Raw genomic sequence first — 17107 nt, 5'->3', positions numbered from 1 at the left:
GCCAGCATAGCTGAACTGACAGGGAGGGAAAAGTAATCTGCACCTGGTAAAGAACTGGCACAGATTATTTCCCCCTAGTGCAAAGGGAGAAGCAGGGACTGAATTGTAACTTTCCAAGGAACAGCACAGCTAGATGCTGGCTTTACTCAGGACAGATTACATTGTTACAATGTAGCCCTAAATTGGGGATTGTTGTATCTTTGTCTATTTATCTTTTATTATCTATCTAGGGCTTATGCCAAGAGGAGAATGTGAGAGCCTTCCAGATACCACTACTGTAAATGGTCAGACTAATTTCTTCCCTATTTCCCCTCTGTCACTAATTAATTTATTTATTCATCACCCCCCTGCCTCACGCAGGGTGTGAGTCAGTCCTATAATGTCCTATAGTTATAATGCTTCTTGGAAACCCATCAGAATCACAATTTCATCATAAAAGTAAAACAGAAGATTAAAAACCTGATAGATACAGCTCAAAGCGTCATGATTTTACAGCACAGTCAAATGCTTGGTTGAAAAAAAAAAAAAGGAACATCACGTACCAATAAAAATAAATGTAACAGTAGAAATTGTTTTATTTTTTTTAAAAAAAGTATTAAACAAGGGCAGTGTTTGAAGTAACAAAAGTCAAACTGTTTTCAACAAGCCATGAACAATAGTATGTTTTCATATTTGAAAATGGTTACAAATAATTATTTCTATTTTTAATCTCTAGAAACTGCCATATTCTAACAGAAGTCCATGTTTACTCTGATTGCAGGAATTCATGTTGCCTTTGTGGTGTGCTGGAGAAGACACTAATAAGTAGATAAAAACAGATCTACTGTAATGTGCATTAATAAAATAATATTTACAAAAGTTTCAAGCAGTTTGTATATTTTTCGTTTTGTACAGATATTAGTTCATTTATTAAGGCTTTCTACATTTACAGGATTGCACAAAATATAGTAACATCTACAACATCATCATCTGCTATATACAAGATTCAGGTTAAAACAGAAAACATTCTAATTTGTCACACACATGTACAAAGCCAAGTTCTACCCTTGCAGGACTTCAATGCTACCCCCTGGAATCAGTGGACCTGCATGCTTATTTGAGAGCAGAATTTGGTTCATATTTTGGAAGTGCAGATTAAGAACTCTGCAACAAAACTGCCTTTAAAATGACAAAGAAAAAATAAGATGCGTTTTCTCTAGTCGTATAAAAATACTTAGATTTTAATTTTGCTGCTGATGAAATATCCAGTAAGAGAGTCCATGAAGTGTGTCACAGGTTTTTTATCACAAAGTGAATTTGGGATGTTCTGCAATAGCAGGGTCAGCATGGCTAAAAATGGTCTTCTTAGTAATTTGACTCATAGCTGTCAAAACAATCAACAGGTTCCAGTGAGTTTTACTACTATCTTTAGTTAAAATCAGAACACCACAACTAGCATAGTGAAGCATTCAAACTATTCAGACATTAGCACTTCTGTTTATTATTATGCTGAAATATGGTGATAAAAATCGAATTCAGTTTAATTGCTTGAGATTGAAACAGTTTTTCAATTAATACAAAAATAGATCTGTCAGCGCAATCTGTGTGTGAAAAATATTCCTTAAGTCAATTTTAATAGATTTCAAAGAACAGTTAACTGTAAATGGTTATTAAAATGAGCTGTTTTAAAATTAAGGATTTTCAGTAGTGCTCAGCACATTAGAAAAATGTCACACTAAGTGTATAAAGAATCTTTAACCCCATCAGAAATACTTACGTAAGAAAGCTCTATAGAAAGAAATACCCAGTTTCAGTTTTATAATCTACTACAGAATGTATAACTGACTTCAGTGGAGTTATTCCTGACTGAGATCAAAGTGTGTGTGAAAGAGGAATCTGACTCTTTAATTCATGAATTACATGCAAAATGCTGCCATTATAATTGATTCATTTCAATATCCATGGGTTTATTTGTGTAAATACAGAGTCTTACCAAGTCAATTGTGCAAAGGTCTAAACCTTTATTTATTCGCCGATCTGATTTGTAAGGGGAAAGGGAGAGGGAATTGTGGGTTTTATAATAAAAGCATGAAATTTGCCACCATGTTAGGACATGACCTAATACAGATTTTCAGATATGGGGCTATCGCCAGTTCATGCAAGTTGGCTGTGGCTGCCATTTTAAAAACAGTGTCACAATCAGCAAATAATGTTTTGCAACTGGACATACAAAGGATGTATTCTTGGTTTTGCTTCAACAAGACCTTAAAATTGGTGTAAGGACACATTTTGTACTAATTTTGATTGTCAGTGTGGTCTTGGAAGAATTTAATCCCATTTCTCTTTTTTCTTTCAGATACTACTTTGGTTGTGTGAAAGCTGCTTTATGATTGGGTAATATTAACTATACACAGTAGTGAAAGATACATATTACTATTGGCTGTTACTGGTGCTTCAAACCTGTCAAAAAGATACAAGCTTGTTTGAGAGCCAGGTCCATCAATGGAGACATCCCATTCCTCTACTGACTGGGGCAAGCATGCGCTTTGCCAGGAAAACACAGCTACAGAGTTGATTAATCCAGCAGAATCAAAGAGAGAGCATGTTGGATCTGGCCATCAAATTCTAGCAGAAAATATCAGATGTTTCCATAAGATGAATGCACTTCCCATATCCACAGACAGATAATGAGATAATGGTGATGGTACTGAGAAGACTTTGAACAAAAACAATGGATGTTGGCACAAATCCTGCTGTATCAAGTTTTAAAAAAAGCTGAAAAAGCTGTGGATCATCCTGACGAACTATAGAGGAAATACATATGGTTAGGTGACCAAAACAAAGCACCTCCAGAAAAAGAAGGGTGCTTTATTTGTGAAGTGAACATACTATCGGAAGACCTCCAGGAAGCTTCTACTCTCAGCATTGAGAGTTGAGTCCACAACTGTGAACCTGAGCTGCAAGACCAGTGCTTGCTTGCAAAACTAAGTGCAGGGGACTTAGTGGCCCAAGAGACAAGGTATCATGCAAGATGTTTGGTGTCTCTCTACAACAAAATAAGGGGAAAAATCTGAGCAAAGCAACACAGAGAAGATATCACATGGGACTGCCTCTTCTGAACTGACAACATAGATTGAAGAGACAAGACTGAATGAAGATGTGGGTCCAGAGTTTAAACTAGCTGTCCTCACGATGCTCTATACAGCTAGACCAGAACAGCTGCCTGCACGCATTCACAACACAGTGAAATAAAATCCCATATCCTTTCACACATTCCAGCTCTCCAAGCACACAAAGAAGTATGTGATGTGCTCCTTGCCTTCAACCAGGGCCTTAAACATGCCGTCTGAAGTGCATGTGAGGAAAAATGTGATGAAGCAGCATTTCACCTGTCCCAAACAGTAAAAATTATTCAAAGGGACCTGTTTTAAATAAAAACAGTCTATTTGAATCATTTGACTCAGGATGCCAAGCATAATCTGTGCTTTAGTCACTACTGGCACTGATGTCCAGAATATTGTGTGGTTCAAACATTAAAACTCAGTCAGAACAAGTTCCCATTCATCCAGCTATCCTTATTTTGGCACAGCTGCTACAGTAGAACAGCAATATCCATTGCCGTGAAGGAAAAGTTGTACCACAACAAAGCTCAAGAAATGCCTTTTCCAGTCTACACTGATTTGACAAATCCTGCATTGACATGAAAAAGTGAGCTAGTAGATAGTTCCTTTAAACTTGGATTGTCCACTATCTCCTATGACAGTGTGTTGACCTCTCTACCAGCATGGCAAACAATGTGTGCCAACACTCCGAGGACAAGAATGTAGTCTGTCCGCTCAAGCTCCATGGTGGTCTGTTCACTGTTGTGGCCATAGACAACATAGACCACAATCCTAGTTCCACCACAGCAACAGACTCCTCCCAGGGAATTGGGACATCACGTTTTCAGCATCCCAGTACTGAAGTGGAGGGAGTTGTCCATAGAATTCCCACCCTGGACTGTGAGACTGCAGCATCAGTGAAGAAGTCTGTATCATCACTTCCTGAGTCTTACAGACTTGTCCTTCCACTGATTTTGAAGAAAATCAATGCTGCCATCCCTGATGCAAATGTTGAAATGAAAACAGACTGTCAATTGATTACACAAGCCCTGCAAGAAGAATGCAGGTGGCTTGAACAAGTAAGGCAAGCAGCAAGTCTGGATACCTTCAATGGAGATCAAGACATTTCCTGGGCAGCTTATCATCCCAGACTTCGTCCCATCCATCACTGTGCTTCTTCCCCTCTTTCCAGAGGACTCCAAGTCTGTGCCATGGATGTGATAAGGAATGCTGTGCACCACCTAAACCCATACCAAGTGCCAGTGATCACTGTGGATCAACTCCTTTTCAGCATAATCAAACTGATACAGTTGACCTGGCCTGCTGGGAATGGAAAGGACAAATTTGTCATTATGTTGTGTGGTCTTCATCTGGAAATGGCAAGTCTAAAACTGATTGAGATTGGCTAGAAGACAGTGGATGGACAGAAGCCCTTGTTCAGGCCAAAGTGGCTTCCCCAGGAACAGCTGTCTCCTTCCTGAAAGTGTCTCATGTCACATGTGTTAGGCGGCCCACCAGTAGTCAGTACATCTGACTCTAAAATGCATACACACAGTATACCCAAGGTCTCAGGGAAGATGAGGCCACATGGGGTAATATAAACGGTGTGGCAAGTGGAAACTGGAAAACCAAGCGTTCCACTTTTGACATACCACACTTAATCTGGAGCTTCTCGTCTTGACCTATTTGCTGTCAATCTGTCAAACTTTGCTTTATACACTGAATGCCTTGGAAAGCTGTCACTCTGGTTCTTCGGATTAGATCATACTAATTATGCTCAATAGGTGCCTGTTTGTCCTCGAGATACGGTAAGCCTTCATACAGTGCATCCAGCGACAGCTAAAGAGTTCCTAAACAGGAAATCCACAGATTGCAAGAACCAGCATGTTTTCTCTGTAATTGCGCTTGACCAAGCTCATGAGCAAAATAATGCTATAATCAAAGGGGATAGTGGAGCTGTTGGTCTAACACAAAGTCCAGAGGCCCTTTGGCAGTGGATGATAGTGGGACCACAGGTAGCCAGGGTGATAGGAGAATCTGAAGCCACAGCAGAGAAAGGAACCACCTGAAAAGGGTCTAACACAAAGCACCGTGAGCAGATGATAGTGCCCAGGCTTTGTTTACACAACATGTCAAGGCATTTGTTGAGGTCATAGAAGACATGGGTAACCTCTTCTCAGAGGAGAGTGTAGACTTAATTAAACTGGACACTGAAGACATTGCAGACCCTTCTATGATTGTCTCTGCTAGGGAGTTTGAGGAGATCAGGCAGTAGCAGTACACCTCATTTAAAACAGAGAGATTTCAAGACAAAACCAAGTCATTAACAGAGCCTATCAAGCAAAATAAACTCCCCTTGTTCAGCAGACCTCCTGCAAGGGAGATCTCCAGGACTAAATTGGAGCTCTTCTTCTTGAAAAATGGTGGCGAATGCCATGTTTCAATATACTGAAGACTGAAAGATTTCCTTGTTTCTTAATTCATTTTAGGCTGCATGTTTATGTAAGCTGCCTTTTCAATCTTTTTGAGATGCAGAAAGAGAAGGTTACTCACCCTGTGCAGTAACTGACGTTCTTCGAGATGAGTGTCACCGTGGGTGCTCCACTTCAGGTCAAGGTGCGTTCCAGCGCCTTCTATCAGAGATTTCTACAGCAGTACCCCTATGGGCTGTGCAAGCGCTGTGCCTGCCTCTCGAGCTGTCAGTGTTCTAATAGTGCGTGCACAGCCCGGGCTCCTCAGTTCCTTCTCTACAACGGAGTGTGTGTTATAAATTCCAAAGTAGAAGGGAGGGGGGCGGGTAGTGGAGCACCCACAGAGACACGCATCTCAAAGAACATCAGTTACTGCACAGGGTGAGTAACCTCCTCTTTGAGAGAGAGATGTCCCTGTGGGTGCTCCACTTCAGGTGACTGAAAAGCAGTATCCCTTAGGATGGTTGGGACTTCGGATGAAGAAGGCGGTTGACAAGACAGCTCTACCCAATCTGGTGTCAGACACTGCAGTGTGGATGAGAGCACAGTGATTAGCGAAGGTACGGTTCGATGCCCAGGTAGCTGCCTTGCATATGTCAGACAATGGGACATTACGGAGAAAGGCCGTGGAGGTGGAGACAGCTCTTGTAGAGTGTGTCCTAATTGATGTAGGAGGTTGTATTTGCCTGAGTTGGTAACAAAGGCGTATGCAGTCAGCAATCCATTTGAAAGGCCTCTGTGTAGAGATAGCATTTCCTTGTGAGCGCTGAATAGTAGACACAAAAAGTCTGGGGGTTTTCCTAAATGATTTTGTACTATCCAGGTAAAAGAATAATGCTCTGTGAACATCAAGAGTGTGCATTGTCGTTTCAAAGGCGTTAGTGTGAGGTTTGGGGGAAAATGTTGAAAAGTGTACAGGTTCATTGAGGTGAAAGGAAGAGTGTATTTTAGGTAAAAACCTTGGATGGGGTGCAGAGTGTGACCTTATAACGGAAGAACGTGGTATATGGAGGGTCTGCCATAAGTGCCCCCATTTCTCCTACTTGTCTGGCAGACATGATTGCTATGAGGAAGGCGGTCTTCATGGATAGGTGGAGAAGGGAGCAGGTAGCCATTGGTTCAAAGGTTTATCCATCAGGGCTTGAAGACTAGGTGTAAATTCCAAGGTGCAGCAGGCAGTTTCACATCCGGGTATAACGTCTGGATGCCCTTCAGGAACCTTTTGGTGATTGGATGGGCAAAGACCATTACCTTGTCAACCTTAGGGTGGAAGGCGGTAATTGCCATGAGGTGGACCTTGAGTGAGCTCGTAGAGAGGCCAGATGTTTTAAGGTGTAGCAGGTAATCTAGTATCAGTGGGAGTGAAGCAGAAACTGGAGAGGTCTGTTTGCCAGCGCACCAAGATGTAAACCATTTCCATTTATGCAGGTAGGTAGTGTGCATGTTGTGTGTTCTGCTGTGTAGCAAGACATTTCGTACTTGGACCGAACACGTTAACTCCGCATTAGAGAACCATTAATCGGCCAGGCCCTCAGGTGGAGATGATGTACATCGGGGTGAAATAGTTGTCCCCTGCGTTGTGATAGGAGATTGCTGAGTGGTGGAAGGGGAATGGGAGGCTTAACCGACATGCGCAGTAGAAAGGGGTACCACGGTTGTCTGGGCCACGCTGGGGCTATGAGAATGATGTTGGCTCTGTTTGCTCGTATCTTCTGAATTACTCTGTGCAATAGAGGCATTGGTGGATACGCGGACATGAGAGTCTCAGTCCAAGGGAGCATAAAGGCGTCCCCCCATGAGTGTTTGCCCAGGCCTGCTCTGGAGTGGAATATCGGGCATTTTTTTTTTGTTGCTGTGGTGAATAGATCCAGTTGAGGATAACCCCAGGTCTGGAAAACGTTGGAAAGAATGGTGTCATTGAGTTCCCGTTTGTGCTGTAAGGGGAATGATCAGCTGAGCTTGTCTGCGGTGGTATACTGAGAACCTGGCAGGTATGTGGCGGCGATATAGATGTTGTGTTGAAAGCACCAGTTTCAAAGTTTTATGCCTCTGTGCAAAGGGAGTGTGATCGGGCTCCCTCTGTCTATTGATATAAAACATGCATGCGATGTTGTCGGTCATGATTCGATTTCGGCAGTTTTGGATGATGGGAAGGAAATGGAGGCAGGCATTGTGTACGGCCCGGAGCTCTAGCAAATTTATGTGAAGGCTGGTTTTTGAAGTGGCCCAGAGACCCTGAGTGGTGAGGTGGCCGATGTGTGCTCCCCATCCTGTGAGGGATGTATCTGTAGTGATGGTAATTAAAAGGGGATCTTGTTGGAAGGGAATCCCAGTGCAGAGGTTGATGGGAGAGGTCCACCACAGGAGTGAGTCCTTGACTTTCTGGGGCATAGTTAGTAACATGTTTAGCCTGTGCTTGTTTGGTTTGTATACCGTGGCTAGCCAACCCCGAAGGCACCACATGTACAGGCAAGCATTTGCGACCACAAATGTGCAAACAGCCATAAGTCCTAAGAGCTGTAGGGAGTCTCGGACTGTAGTCTCTGGGCTGGCATGTATCTGGGCAATAAGGATGCCCATTGTATGGAATCTGTCCTGGGGGAGAGATGCAAGACTGGTGGTGGAATCAAGGTGGGTGCCAATGAAGTCAATTTGTTGGGTAGGTTGTAAGGTAGATTTGTTTTTGTTTATTTGCAAGGTGCAGGTTGCAAGAGTTGCGTAGTTCACTTCCAACTGAGTGGGAGACTTGAGGAGACAATCTTCTCTTAGAGGAGAGTCTATTGAGAGAGATTCACTAGGTTTCAGTCAGGAGGAGGGGATGGCAGAGGGCAAAGTATGGGCCAGATCAGATGAGAAACATTCACATAAAGAATCTGACACATCAGAAAAAGGGCAGACAAATAAGCAGTGACAAGTTTTTAAAGTGCTTGTACACAAATGCTAGAAGTCTAAATAATAAGATGGGTGAACTAGAGTGCCTTGTGTTAAAGGAGGATATTGATATAATAGTATCAGGGGATAGCTGGGTTAGTCTGTATCCACAAAAAACAACAAGGAGACCGGTGGCACCTTAAAGACAAACAGATTTATTTGAGCATAAACTTTCATGGGTAAAAACCCCACTTCTTCAGATGCAGAGAACTGGATAAATTAATGGAGGTTAAGTCCATTAATGGCTATTAGCCAGGATGGGTAAGGAATGGTATCCCTAGTCTGTTTGTCAGAGTGTGGAAATGGATGGCAGGAGAGAGATCATTTAATCATTACCTATTAGGTTCACTCCCTCTGGGGCACCTGGCATTGGCCACGGTCGGTAGACAGGCTATTGGGCTGGATGGACCTTTGGTCTGACCCAGTATGGCCGTTCTTATGTTCTTCTTAATCATCCAGGTAAGGAAGTATGAGGATTCCTTTTTTCCAGAGCTGTGCTATTATAACTGCTAGCACCTTGGAGAAGACATGTGGTGTGGTGGAAAGGCCAAAAGGGAGGACCCTGTATTGGTAGTGTTGTGCTCCCACAGAGAACCTGAGGAAACGTTGATGGGCAGGGTGGATAGAGACATGGAAATATGCGTCTTGGAGGTTGAGAGTTGAAAACCAATCTCCTTGCTCCAGCATTGGAATCTCATTGGGAGAGTAACCATCTGGAATTTCTGTTTCTTGATGAACTTGTTCAAACGTTGAAGATCGAGGACAGGGCGCCAACCACTGCTTTTCTTTTCTGTCAAGAAGTAGTGGGAGTAAAACCCTTTCCCTCTGTATTGAGGGGGTACCTCCTCTATTTCTCTGAGATATAGGAGATGTTGTACCTCCTGACAGAGCAATTGTCTGTGAGAGTGTTCCCTGAAGAGGGATGGGGTGGGAGGTAAGGAGAGGAAGCATAACCCAGTCCGGTAATTTCCAGGACCCATCTCTCCATAGTGATGGTTTGCCAGTTGGCCAGGAACGGACGCAAATGGTGTCCAAAAAAAAAATGCTTAGCTGGAGCTGGCACTGGAGAGGGTGCAAGGTTTTCTATGTCCTCGACCAAGACTTCAAATTTGTTTATTTGGGTTAGTTGGGGGGGTCGCCGTTGCTTGTGGAGGGCAACGTTGTTGGTTCCTGGGCCTATGTCGTTGTTGTTGTTGCATATCATATTGTCTGAAAGGTGGATGTTGCGCAAAGGTATGGTAACGCCATTGTTGGTATGGCTGCTATCTATACTGTCTTCTTTGAGGCAGGCGTTTGGATGCCTAAGGATCAGATAGTGGCACGGGAATCCTTTATGGAGTGAAGGACCTCACTGGTTGTAGCAGCAAAGAGCTTGTCTCCATTGAAAGGGAGATCTTTGACCGTATTCTGTATCTTCTTCAGAAAGAAGGAAGAAGCAAGCCATGAGGACTGCTGCACGACGACGGCCGTGGCTGTGGATCTGGCCACTGTGTCCGCAGCATCGAGGGTGGCTTGAAGAGCCATGTGGGAGATCAATTGGCCCTCGGACACCACTGCTTTAAATTGTTGTCATTTATCCTCTGACACATCAATAAATTGCATTAGCTTAGCATAATTTTTGTGGTCATATTTTGCTAAGAGCACCGCATAGTTCGCTACTTTAAATTGCAAAGTGGAAGAAGAATACACTTTGTGGCCAAAGGAGTCCAGTCTCTTGTTATCTTTGTCTGATGGAGTGGAGCGGAAGTGTTAGTATTTGTTTTTCTGATTGGCCGCGTCAACCACTAGCGAATTAAGTGAGGGGTGTGTAAATAGAAACTCAGAACCCTTAGAAGGAACAAAATATTTTCAGTCCAGTCTCTTGCTAGTGGGTGTTATTATAGCTGGGGTCTGCCAAATAGTTTTAGCAGGTTCCATAATGGCCCCACTAATTGGTAGAGCTATTTTGAAGGAGGTCGTAGCTTGCAGGATGTTGGTAAGCTCATGGTGTGTTTCAGGGACCTCCTCCAGGGTAATCTTGAGCTCTTCTGCTACTCTGTGAAACAACTCTTGAAAGTGAGCGAGTTCATCAGTAGGGGGAGGTGGTGGGGGTACCATGGCATCTTGTGGTATTATCGCTATAGAAGAGGTGTGTGGGGCAGTGTCCTCTGTAGGGGTGATGGCCACTTCAGGTCTTATCTGGGTTTCAGCGTAAGTAGGCAATGGGGAGGGTCTGACAGCTCTCCTCCGGGCAGCCCACAGAAGACCTGAGTGTGGTGTGATATTGGTCCATGGACCCCAGTGTGGCCATTGCCCTGGGGCGGGGGAGAATAGGTGGTCCCATCCAGGGATTGCCATACTAGTGTGAATAGCCTTGAGGATATGGAAAGCGTGCTGTAATGTGTCTCCTGGTTGTAGGTAACTGATTCTGGGGAGAGTATTGAGAGAAAAACAACTGGTCATCATATTCCTCTTCCTCCTCCACTCACGCTTCATTGGAGGGGTTTGAAGTGGAGGGGAGTACTGAAGGTAGGGTGCAAAAGGTCTCAGTGAGAGGCTTGTGCTGAGAAGAGGAGAATCAGGAGCATGGGACACCCTTAAATCCTCTGGCAGTAAAAGCTGCGGTGGAACCGAGTGACCAGGAGTCGGTGCCAGTGTAGTTGGTGGAGGCAGAGTCTCCTGGGGCATCTGCTGATGCACCGAAGGTGTCCCCGGGGCGCAAGCTGGCTCCACAGAGTAGGAGCCCCTGAGTTAGCTACTGCAAGGGAGGCTGTAGACGTCAGGAGGCTCGGTGCTGAGAGCGGCAGCTGTAAAAGCGGCACCGAAAGATCAAAGGACGGTGCCGCAGCCACTGCTTGTGCTGTCGGCATCGTAACAGCTCTCGGCACTGTACTAGCAAAGGTGGCCATAGGAAAGCTGAAAGAGGTGGGCAACTGTAAGTCCTGAGCCTTGGCACCATTTAGTGGGGCAGCCAAGAAATAAAAGTAACAGCTAATGTAACTTATCTAAATATTAATTCTAAGGACTGAAACTATCTAACTAAACTGAGAAACAAACTACCTAGCTAGTCTCAAAGAGCACTGCTGAACTCTGTCTCTAGCCAGGGAGGTAGCGAAGGAACTGAGGAGCCCAGGCTGTGCACACGCTATTAAAACACTGACCGCTCGAGAGGCAGGCACAGCGCATGCACAGCCTGTAGGGGTACTGCTGTAGAAATCTCCGATCGAAGGTGCTGGGTCGCACCTTGACTTGAAGTGGAGCACCCACAGGGACATCTCTCGAAGAAGAATATCCTGTTAAGCACAGACCGATCTGAAATATCGTTATTAGCAAAAAGAAATGTAACTTTCTGTTCATGAACAGAAACTTGTAAACTTATTGTTATATTTCTATGTAATGAATATTTTTGTAAATACTCCTTGGTGGCACACTACAGAGCATGTCAAGTCTAAATATTTTTGTATAATCTCAAGTCATCACATTTCATTGCTTTATTTTTAGGACACGTAGGGCAATAGGAATATAAAAATATAAAATAAAATACAAAAAAACCCCAGTGGGATGGTTTAATACCATAAACAATCAGTACCTAAAAAACATTAGAAAAAATTAATTTAGAATTTAAAATGGCTGCCACGGCCAGCATGGGATGAGTTGGCGATGGCCTCATATTTGAAAATCTTTATATGGCATGCCTTATGACTGGGAAATGTCATGCTTTTATCATAAAACCCACAATTCTTCTACAAATCTGATCAGCTGTATGTGAGGTAAAAGAGTAAAATGAAGGACTAATTTATTAGACAAAGAAAAAAATCCCTCTCCTTAAAAACCGATAAAATTGTGCTCACTATAAACCTATTGGGGTAATTGCTGGGATTTAGCCAATCTGTACAGAATGCAGGGTAGAGAGTATGTGGAACACTGGCCTAAAATTTACCTTTGCACATCTCTGTTGTGATGACTTGTGTGCAGGGGCAGTCCTTTTTGTATTCTTATTCCTTATCTACACATATTAGTAGGGTATGTATCTTGGGGCATATTGTGCCAATTTTTAGGCGAAGATTCCCCTTTGACTTCACTGAGAGTTTACGATTCATTTTAAGATTCCCTATTGACTTCAGTGAGAGTTCATTTTAAGAACTGATGGTGCAATAAAGCTTTGGTTTCTGAGAACCTGCAGTCTCTTCCATTCTTAAATTGTACTTGGGAATTTTGTAACTTTTATTTGTAGAGTTGGCCAAAATTTTTCTCAAAAAAAAAATAATTTTTTTTTGTGAAAAATGGCCTATTTTAGGAAACTAAACTTTTTGTGAGAACTTACTGGCATTATCCATTATTTTTTTTTTGCCTTTTGAAAAAAATATTCCCTGGCATTTTTAATCCACATATTAATTGCAATGTTATTGAAATGTTTATAAAAATCATTTTGGAAATCGTTATTGAAATGACTAGTTAACTGAAAACTTTGTTTCCAGTAAGAAAATGTGACTATCAGGAAATGAAAAATTTAGATTTTAATAAAAACTCACAAAAAACACCATGAAAAATGGTTCCATTTCAAACTCTGTGAAAACAACTTTGAAATTTCAGGGTTTTTTGTTGTTTTTTGTTTTGCTTTTGTAAATGTTTTTTCCTCTTCCCAGTTATTTTATCTAGTTATTTATTGACTTTAAATTACTTTCACATGAAATGAATAATACAGGGCATTTCTCTGGCTACACAAGGGAGACTGAGTGTTTTCCCTCCAAACACTCCCACATTTTTGTACAAATACAAAAAGAGTATATATAGTGGCCTGGCATACAGCAGCAGAGCCTGGAACAGTCTGCCTCAGAAATCCATGGCCACACAAACGGGTTACTCAATTCTAGTGCTGTAACTCCCTGCCAAGACTATGCAGTCCTTTTGTGTGTATTTGTGAGCCAGGAGGTAGCAGGGGATAACAGAGGGTATATCTACACTACAATTCAACACCTGTAGCTGGCCTGTGCCAGCTGATTCAGGCTCCCAGGGCTTGGGCTAAGTCTGTGTTTAATTGAGGTTTAGACGTTTGGACTCAGGCTGGACCCTGGACTCTAGGACCCTGCGAGGTAGGAGGGTCCCAGAGCTTGGGCTGCAACTCAAGCCATAATGTCTACACCACAATTAAACAGCCCCTTAGCCTGAGCCCTGGGAGCCTGAATCAGCTGGCACAGGCCAGCCATGGGTGTTTAATTGCAGCGTAGACATACTCTGAAGGGCTGCAGATGGGCTTGGGAATCAGGAGTTGCTGAGCAGGAGAGACAGGGAGTTTCTTTGCACAGACTTTCCTAACCTCAGGCAGCTACCTACCATGACAGGCTAAGCTCCTAGAGACCAGCTCAGCCTGCTGTATGCAGCCAGCACCTTCAGCCTACCAGGCTTTGAATCCAGGCATTCCGTGCTGGATTCTGTCTTTACTACTTCAGTAGGCGCATGATAGAAATGCATCACCTCCATCAGCACCTTACCTCTTTGTTGGCATAAACATCATTGTTTAAAATTAAACAGTGAAGACGACATGTATATGTACATACATAATAGACACATACCAAATGGCATAAGTAAAAATAGGCAGTACTGCTCTATGTCAGGCATTATGCAAACAGTAGAATGTAGAACCCATTACATCATTTTATACCATTGTTATAGCAGCATGTGTGCAACCCACAAAGCAAATTGCTGTGAGCCAGAGATGGAGATGGAGATATGAGAAAGAGTAAACATTCAGTGAAGGAAGAGAGTGAATTACAGGGATAAAATCTAGTACTTTTATACCAGAGCACTCGCTAGAAAAGATTGTTAGTAAGAGGGGACACAAATAGGATTCAATAACTTTTCTAATATTGTTAGAACATGCAGATCAGTTTTAAGACACTCTCTCATGCCCCAATTTAATTGATTATTATCTTATAATTAACATGGCAGCCTTTTATTAGCTTGATCATTTTAGTATAAGGGTTGAGCTGAGAAAACCAGTTACTTACTGAATTTATGCCTGTCAGTCAAACCATTGTTGAGAGGCCTAATACATGAGAAGTTTTGTTCTGACGGAAAAGGGAGGGAAATCTAATTAAAACCAACATTACAGTTTGCTAGGAATAACCTGGGTCATACTAACATAACAACGGGATCATCAGAACATTTTCTTCATAATGGCAAATCATATAGCATTCTCCTAATTCTAGGGATAGTTCAAAAATGTGTCCTTAAACATTTCTAAACATTACCTCTGCTTAATCATAAGAAACTGATGATGAAAATACTGGATATCATCAATATGTTTTGCTTCATACCATAAAAATACAAGATGCACCATTATCTTTATTAATCATCTTCCTGTTATTATACATGCAGCAGGAAATCGTTCATAATAATGTCCCCAAATCACATTTAGCACATTTTTAGATTTTGATTTCTAAGAAAATGATATCAAAGTTATTTGTTGATATGTCCCTTAAACTGCTCTTGAAATCCATAGAGTTCTGTGTGGCTCGAAAGCTTGTCTCTCTCACCAACAGAAGTTGGTTCAATAAAAAAATATCACCACACTCACCATTAGGGTTGCCAACTTGGTAATGGACGCTCCAGGAGGAGTGCTGGAACCTCCCCTGCCCTACCTCTTCCCCCGGACACCCCGCCACTGCCCCACCTCTTCCTCCAAGACTCCACCCCTCCACACCTTTTCCCCCCTCCTCTCCCATCACTCGCTGCTTTTCCCCTTGCGCCCCCTGCCCGAGCCAGGAGGGAATCACCTGCGGAGCTGCAGCCGCCCAACACAGGAGGTAGCCCTGGCTCAGTACGGCTAACACGGGTGATGACCCAGCACCTCCCCGTTTCCTCCGCCCGCAGTAACCCAACTTCGGGTGTCTGGTCAGTAGATCTGACCGGGCACTGTTAGGTGCCCTTTTTGACTGGACTTTCCAGTTGAAAACTGAGCACCTGGCCACCCTACCCACCATGTCTCTCTAATGTCCTGGGACTAACATGGCTACACCTACACTGCATATTTGAAATCCATAGGCCTAATCTGACACTCATAATCCTCAAACCAATGGGAATTTTCTCTCTGTGATAAACTCAGGATCAGGACCCATCTATTTTCAGAGTAGTTACTTTTCTATGTATTCTCTAAATAGGCATCCAAATTTCTTTTCTGTGCAAACCATAAAATCCACAGTTCTCCTCCATGATGGTTTTATCTGTTGCACGTCCCTATCAGGGCCCATTTCCTCAATTGTATGCCTCTCACAATCAAAAGTTTGTGCTGCAGCCACCTCACGGAGAATGGGCATACTCAGAACCAGTCTATGCTTCTCTTTAGATAGACCAGAGAGTTGCTACTGAATGACACAAAGCTTATTCTTCCACCACATGGGGCGAGCAAGCTGTGCCTGCAGTGCTCTCAGTCTGGGGAGCAAGGGAACCAACATGAGTCTCACACAGCAACACAGAGGTCAGAGTGTCACCACAGAGGCCACAAAAGATGCATCTTACACTTTCATCCTCCCATAGATCAATCAATATACAGGGTTAAACAGTAAGAAATAAGGCTGTGAAAGATCAAAGGGGTTTCATTAGCAATTTAGAGCCAAGTGCTCCAAATTCTTCAGTAAATCCCCAGCCCAACAAAGCACTTAAGCATATGCTTAAGTTTAAACATGTAAATAGTGCCTTTTCACATCAGTGGAATTATTCACATGCTTAAGTGCTTTGCTGGATCAGCACTTATGTTCACCCATGCTCATGTTAAAAAAGGAGTGCAATGGGTGCCTAAAGGGAGCCTAACTCTGATCTGTGGACTGTTGGAGATGTTCTCCATTTAATCGTGACAGAAAGGACAGTGCATGCCATGCATCTGGAGTGAGGTGTAAGCCAAAAATGGAGGCGGTTTAGGGAAATGTATGCTGAACTTTTAACTTACAGACAAGCTCATCTACACTGCCTCCAAAATGCAGCAGAACCACAGACACTATTTGTTCTTAATGTATTCTATCTACAGCTGGAATAAGTCAGCTCCATGTTCTTGATTCACTTCTCCCTGGCTGGTTTGGCAGAGGAGAAGTTTGATGCATGCCTCGGCTGGTGCCTGGAGTCAAGAGAAGATAGATAGGACCCCCATTCTGATCCATATTGGTCAGGAGGCCTTGATTTAATCCTGGATCAGGGAAGCTCTAGTTCTCTTCAGCTCTAGGTAGGTGAAAGACCAGTCTGTGGATGTTCCTTTGCCACATCCAGGGGATCCATAAACTCATGGATTCCACTAATTACCAGCCAGAAAACAGCTGTGTTATACTGTCTACATTTTGGCAGGGTGTTCTGTTGTAGGAGAATTTGGCCTATAACCTCTTTCTGGATAGAACAATATAATACTTGGAATCAGGAAGAGTTTGTTTTAGTTTGTTCACTTCCTTAGGGCAAATTTTTCAGACCTTAGCTAGTTGTGCATTTGTGCACACAGAAATGTGTTATTTTGTGTGTGCACTATGGTTAGATATTGATACATTCCCATTTATGTACTTGCAGGCTAGACAGATTACCATCTAGCCATGTACACACACAAATCCCAATTTGCACACCAGCATCCAATCCAACTTTGCACAAGCAAAGTAGGTACGTATTTGC

The 17107-nt window shown here is 43.0% G+C and overlaps 1 protein-coding gene across 5 annotated transcripts in view; it reads right to left on the bottom strand.

The window, feature by feature from the left end:
- Positions 1 to 557: 557 nt before the first annotated feature.
- Positions 558 to 17107, bottom strand: part of PLEKHG4B (pleckstrin homology and RhoGEF domain containing G4B) — a 168166-nt gene continuing 151616 nt past the window's right edge. For 4 of the 5 annotated variants that reach the window (XM_043508576.1, XM_038390722.2, XM_038390723.2 and 1 more), the window contains 2 exons: positions 14470 to 14529; positions 558 to 1363 (listed from right to left, as the gene is read on the bottom strand). In XM_043508576.1, coding sequence (XP_043364511.1) covers positions 14488 to 14529 — 42 coding nt within the window. In that variant the 3' untranslated portion in view covers positions 558 to 1363; positions 14470 to 14487. The remainder of the gene's footprint in view (positions 1364 to 14469; positions 14530 to 17107) is intronic. The other variant, XM_038390724.2, reaches the window with a different exon arrangement.

This window comes from Dermochelys coriacea, chromosome 2 (assembly GCF_009764565.3).
Source record: "Dermochelys coriacea isolate rDerCor1 chromosome 2, rDerCor1.pri.v4, whole genome shotgun sequence".
Classification (NCBI taxonomy): domain Eukaryota; kingdom Metazoa; phylum Chordata; order Testudines; family Dermochelyidae; genus Dermochelys; species Dermochelys coriacea.
Note: the sequence above shows the minus strand (reverse complement) of the source record. Positions and strands in the feature narration are given on the sequence as shown.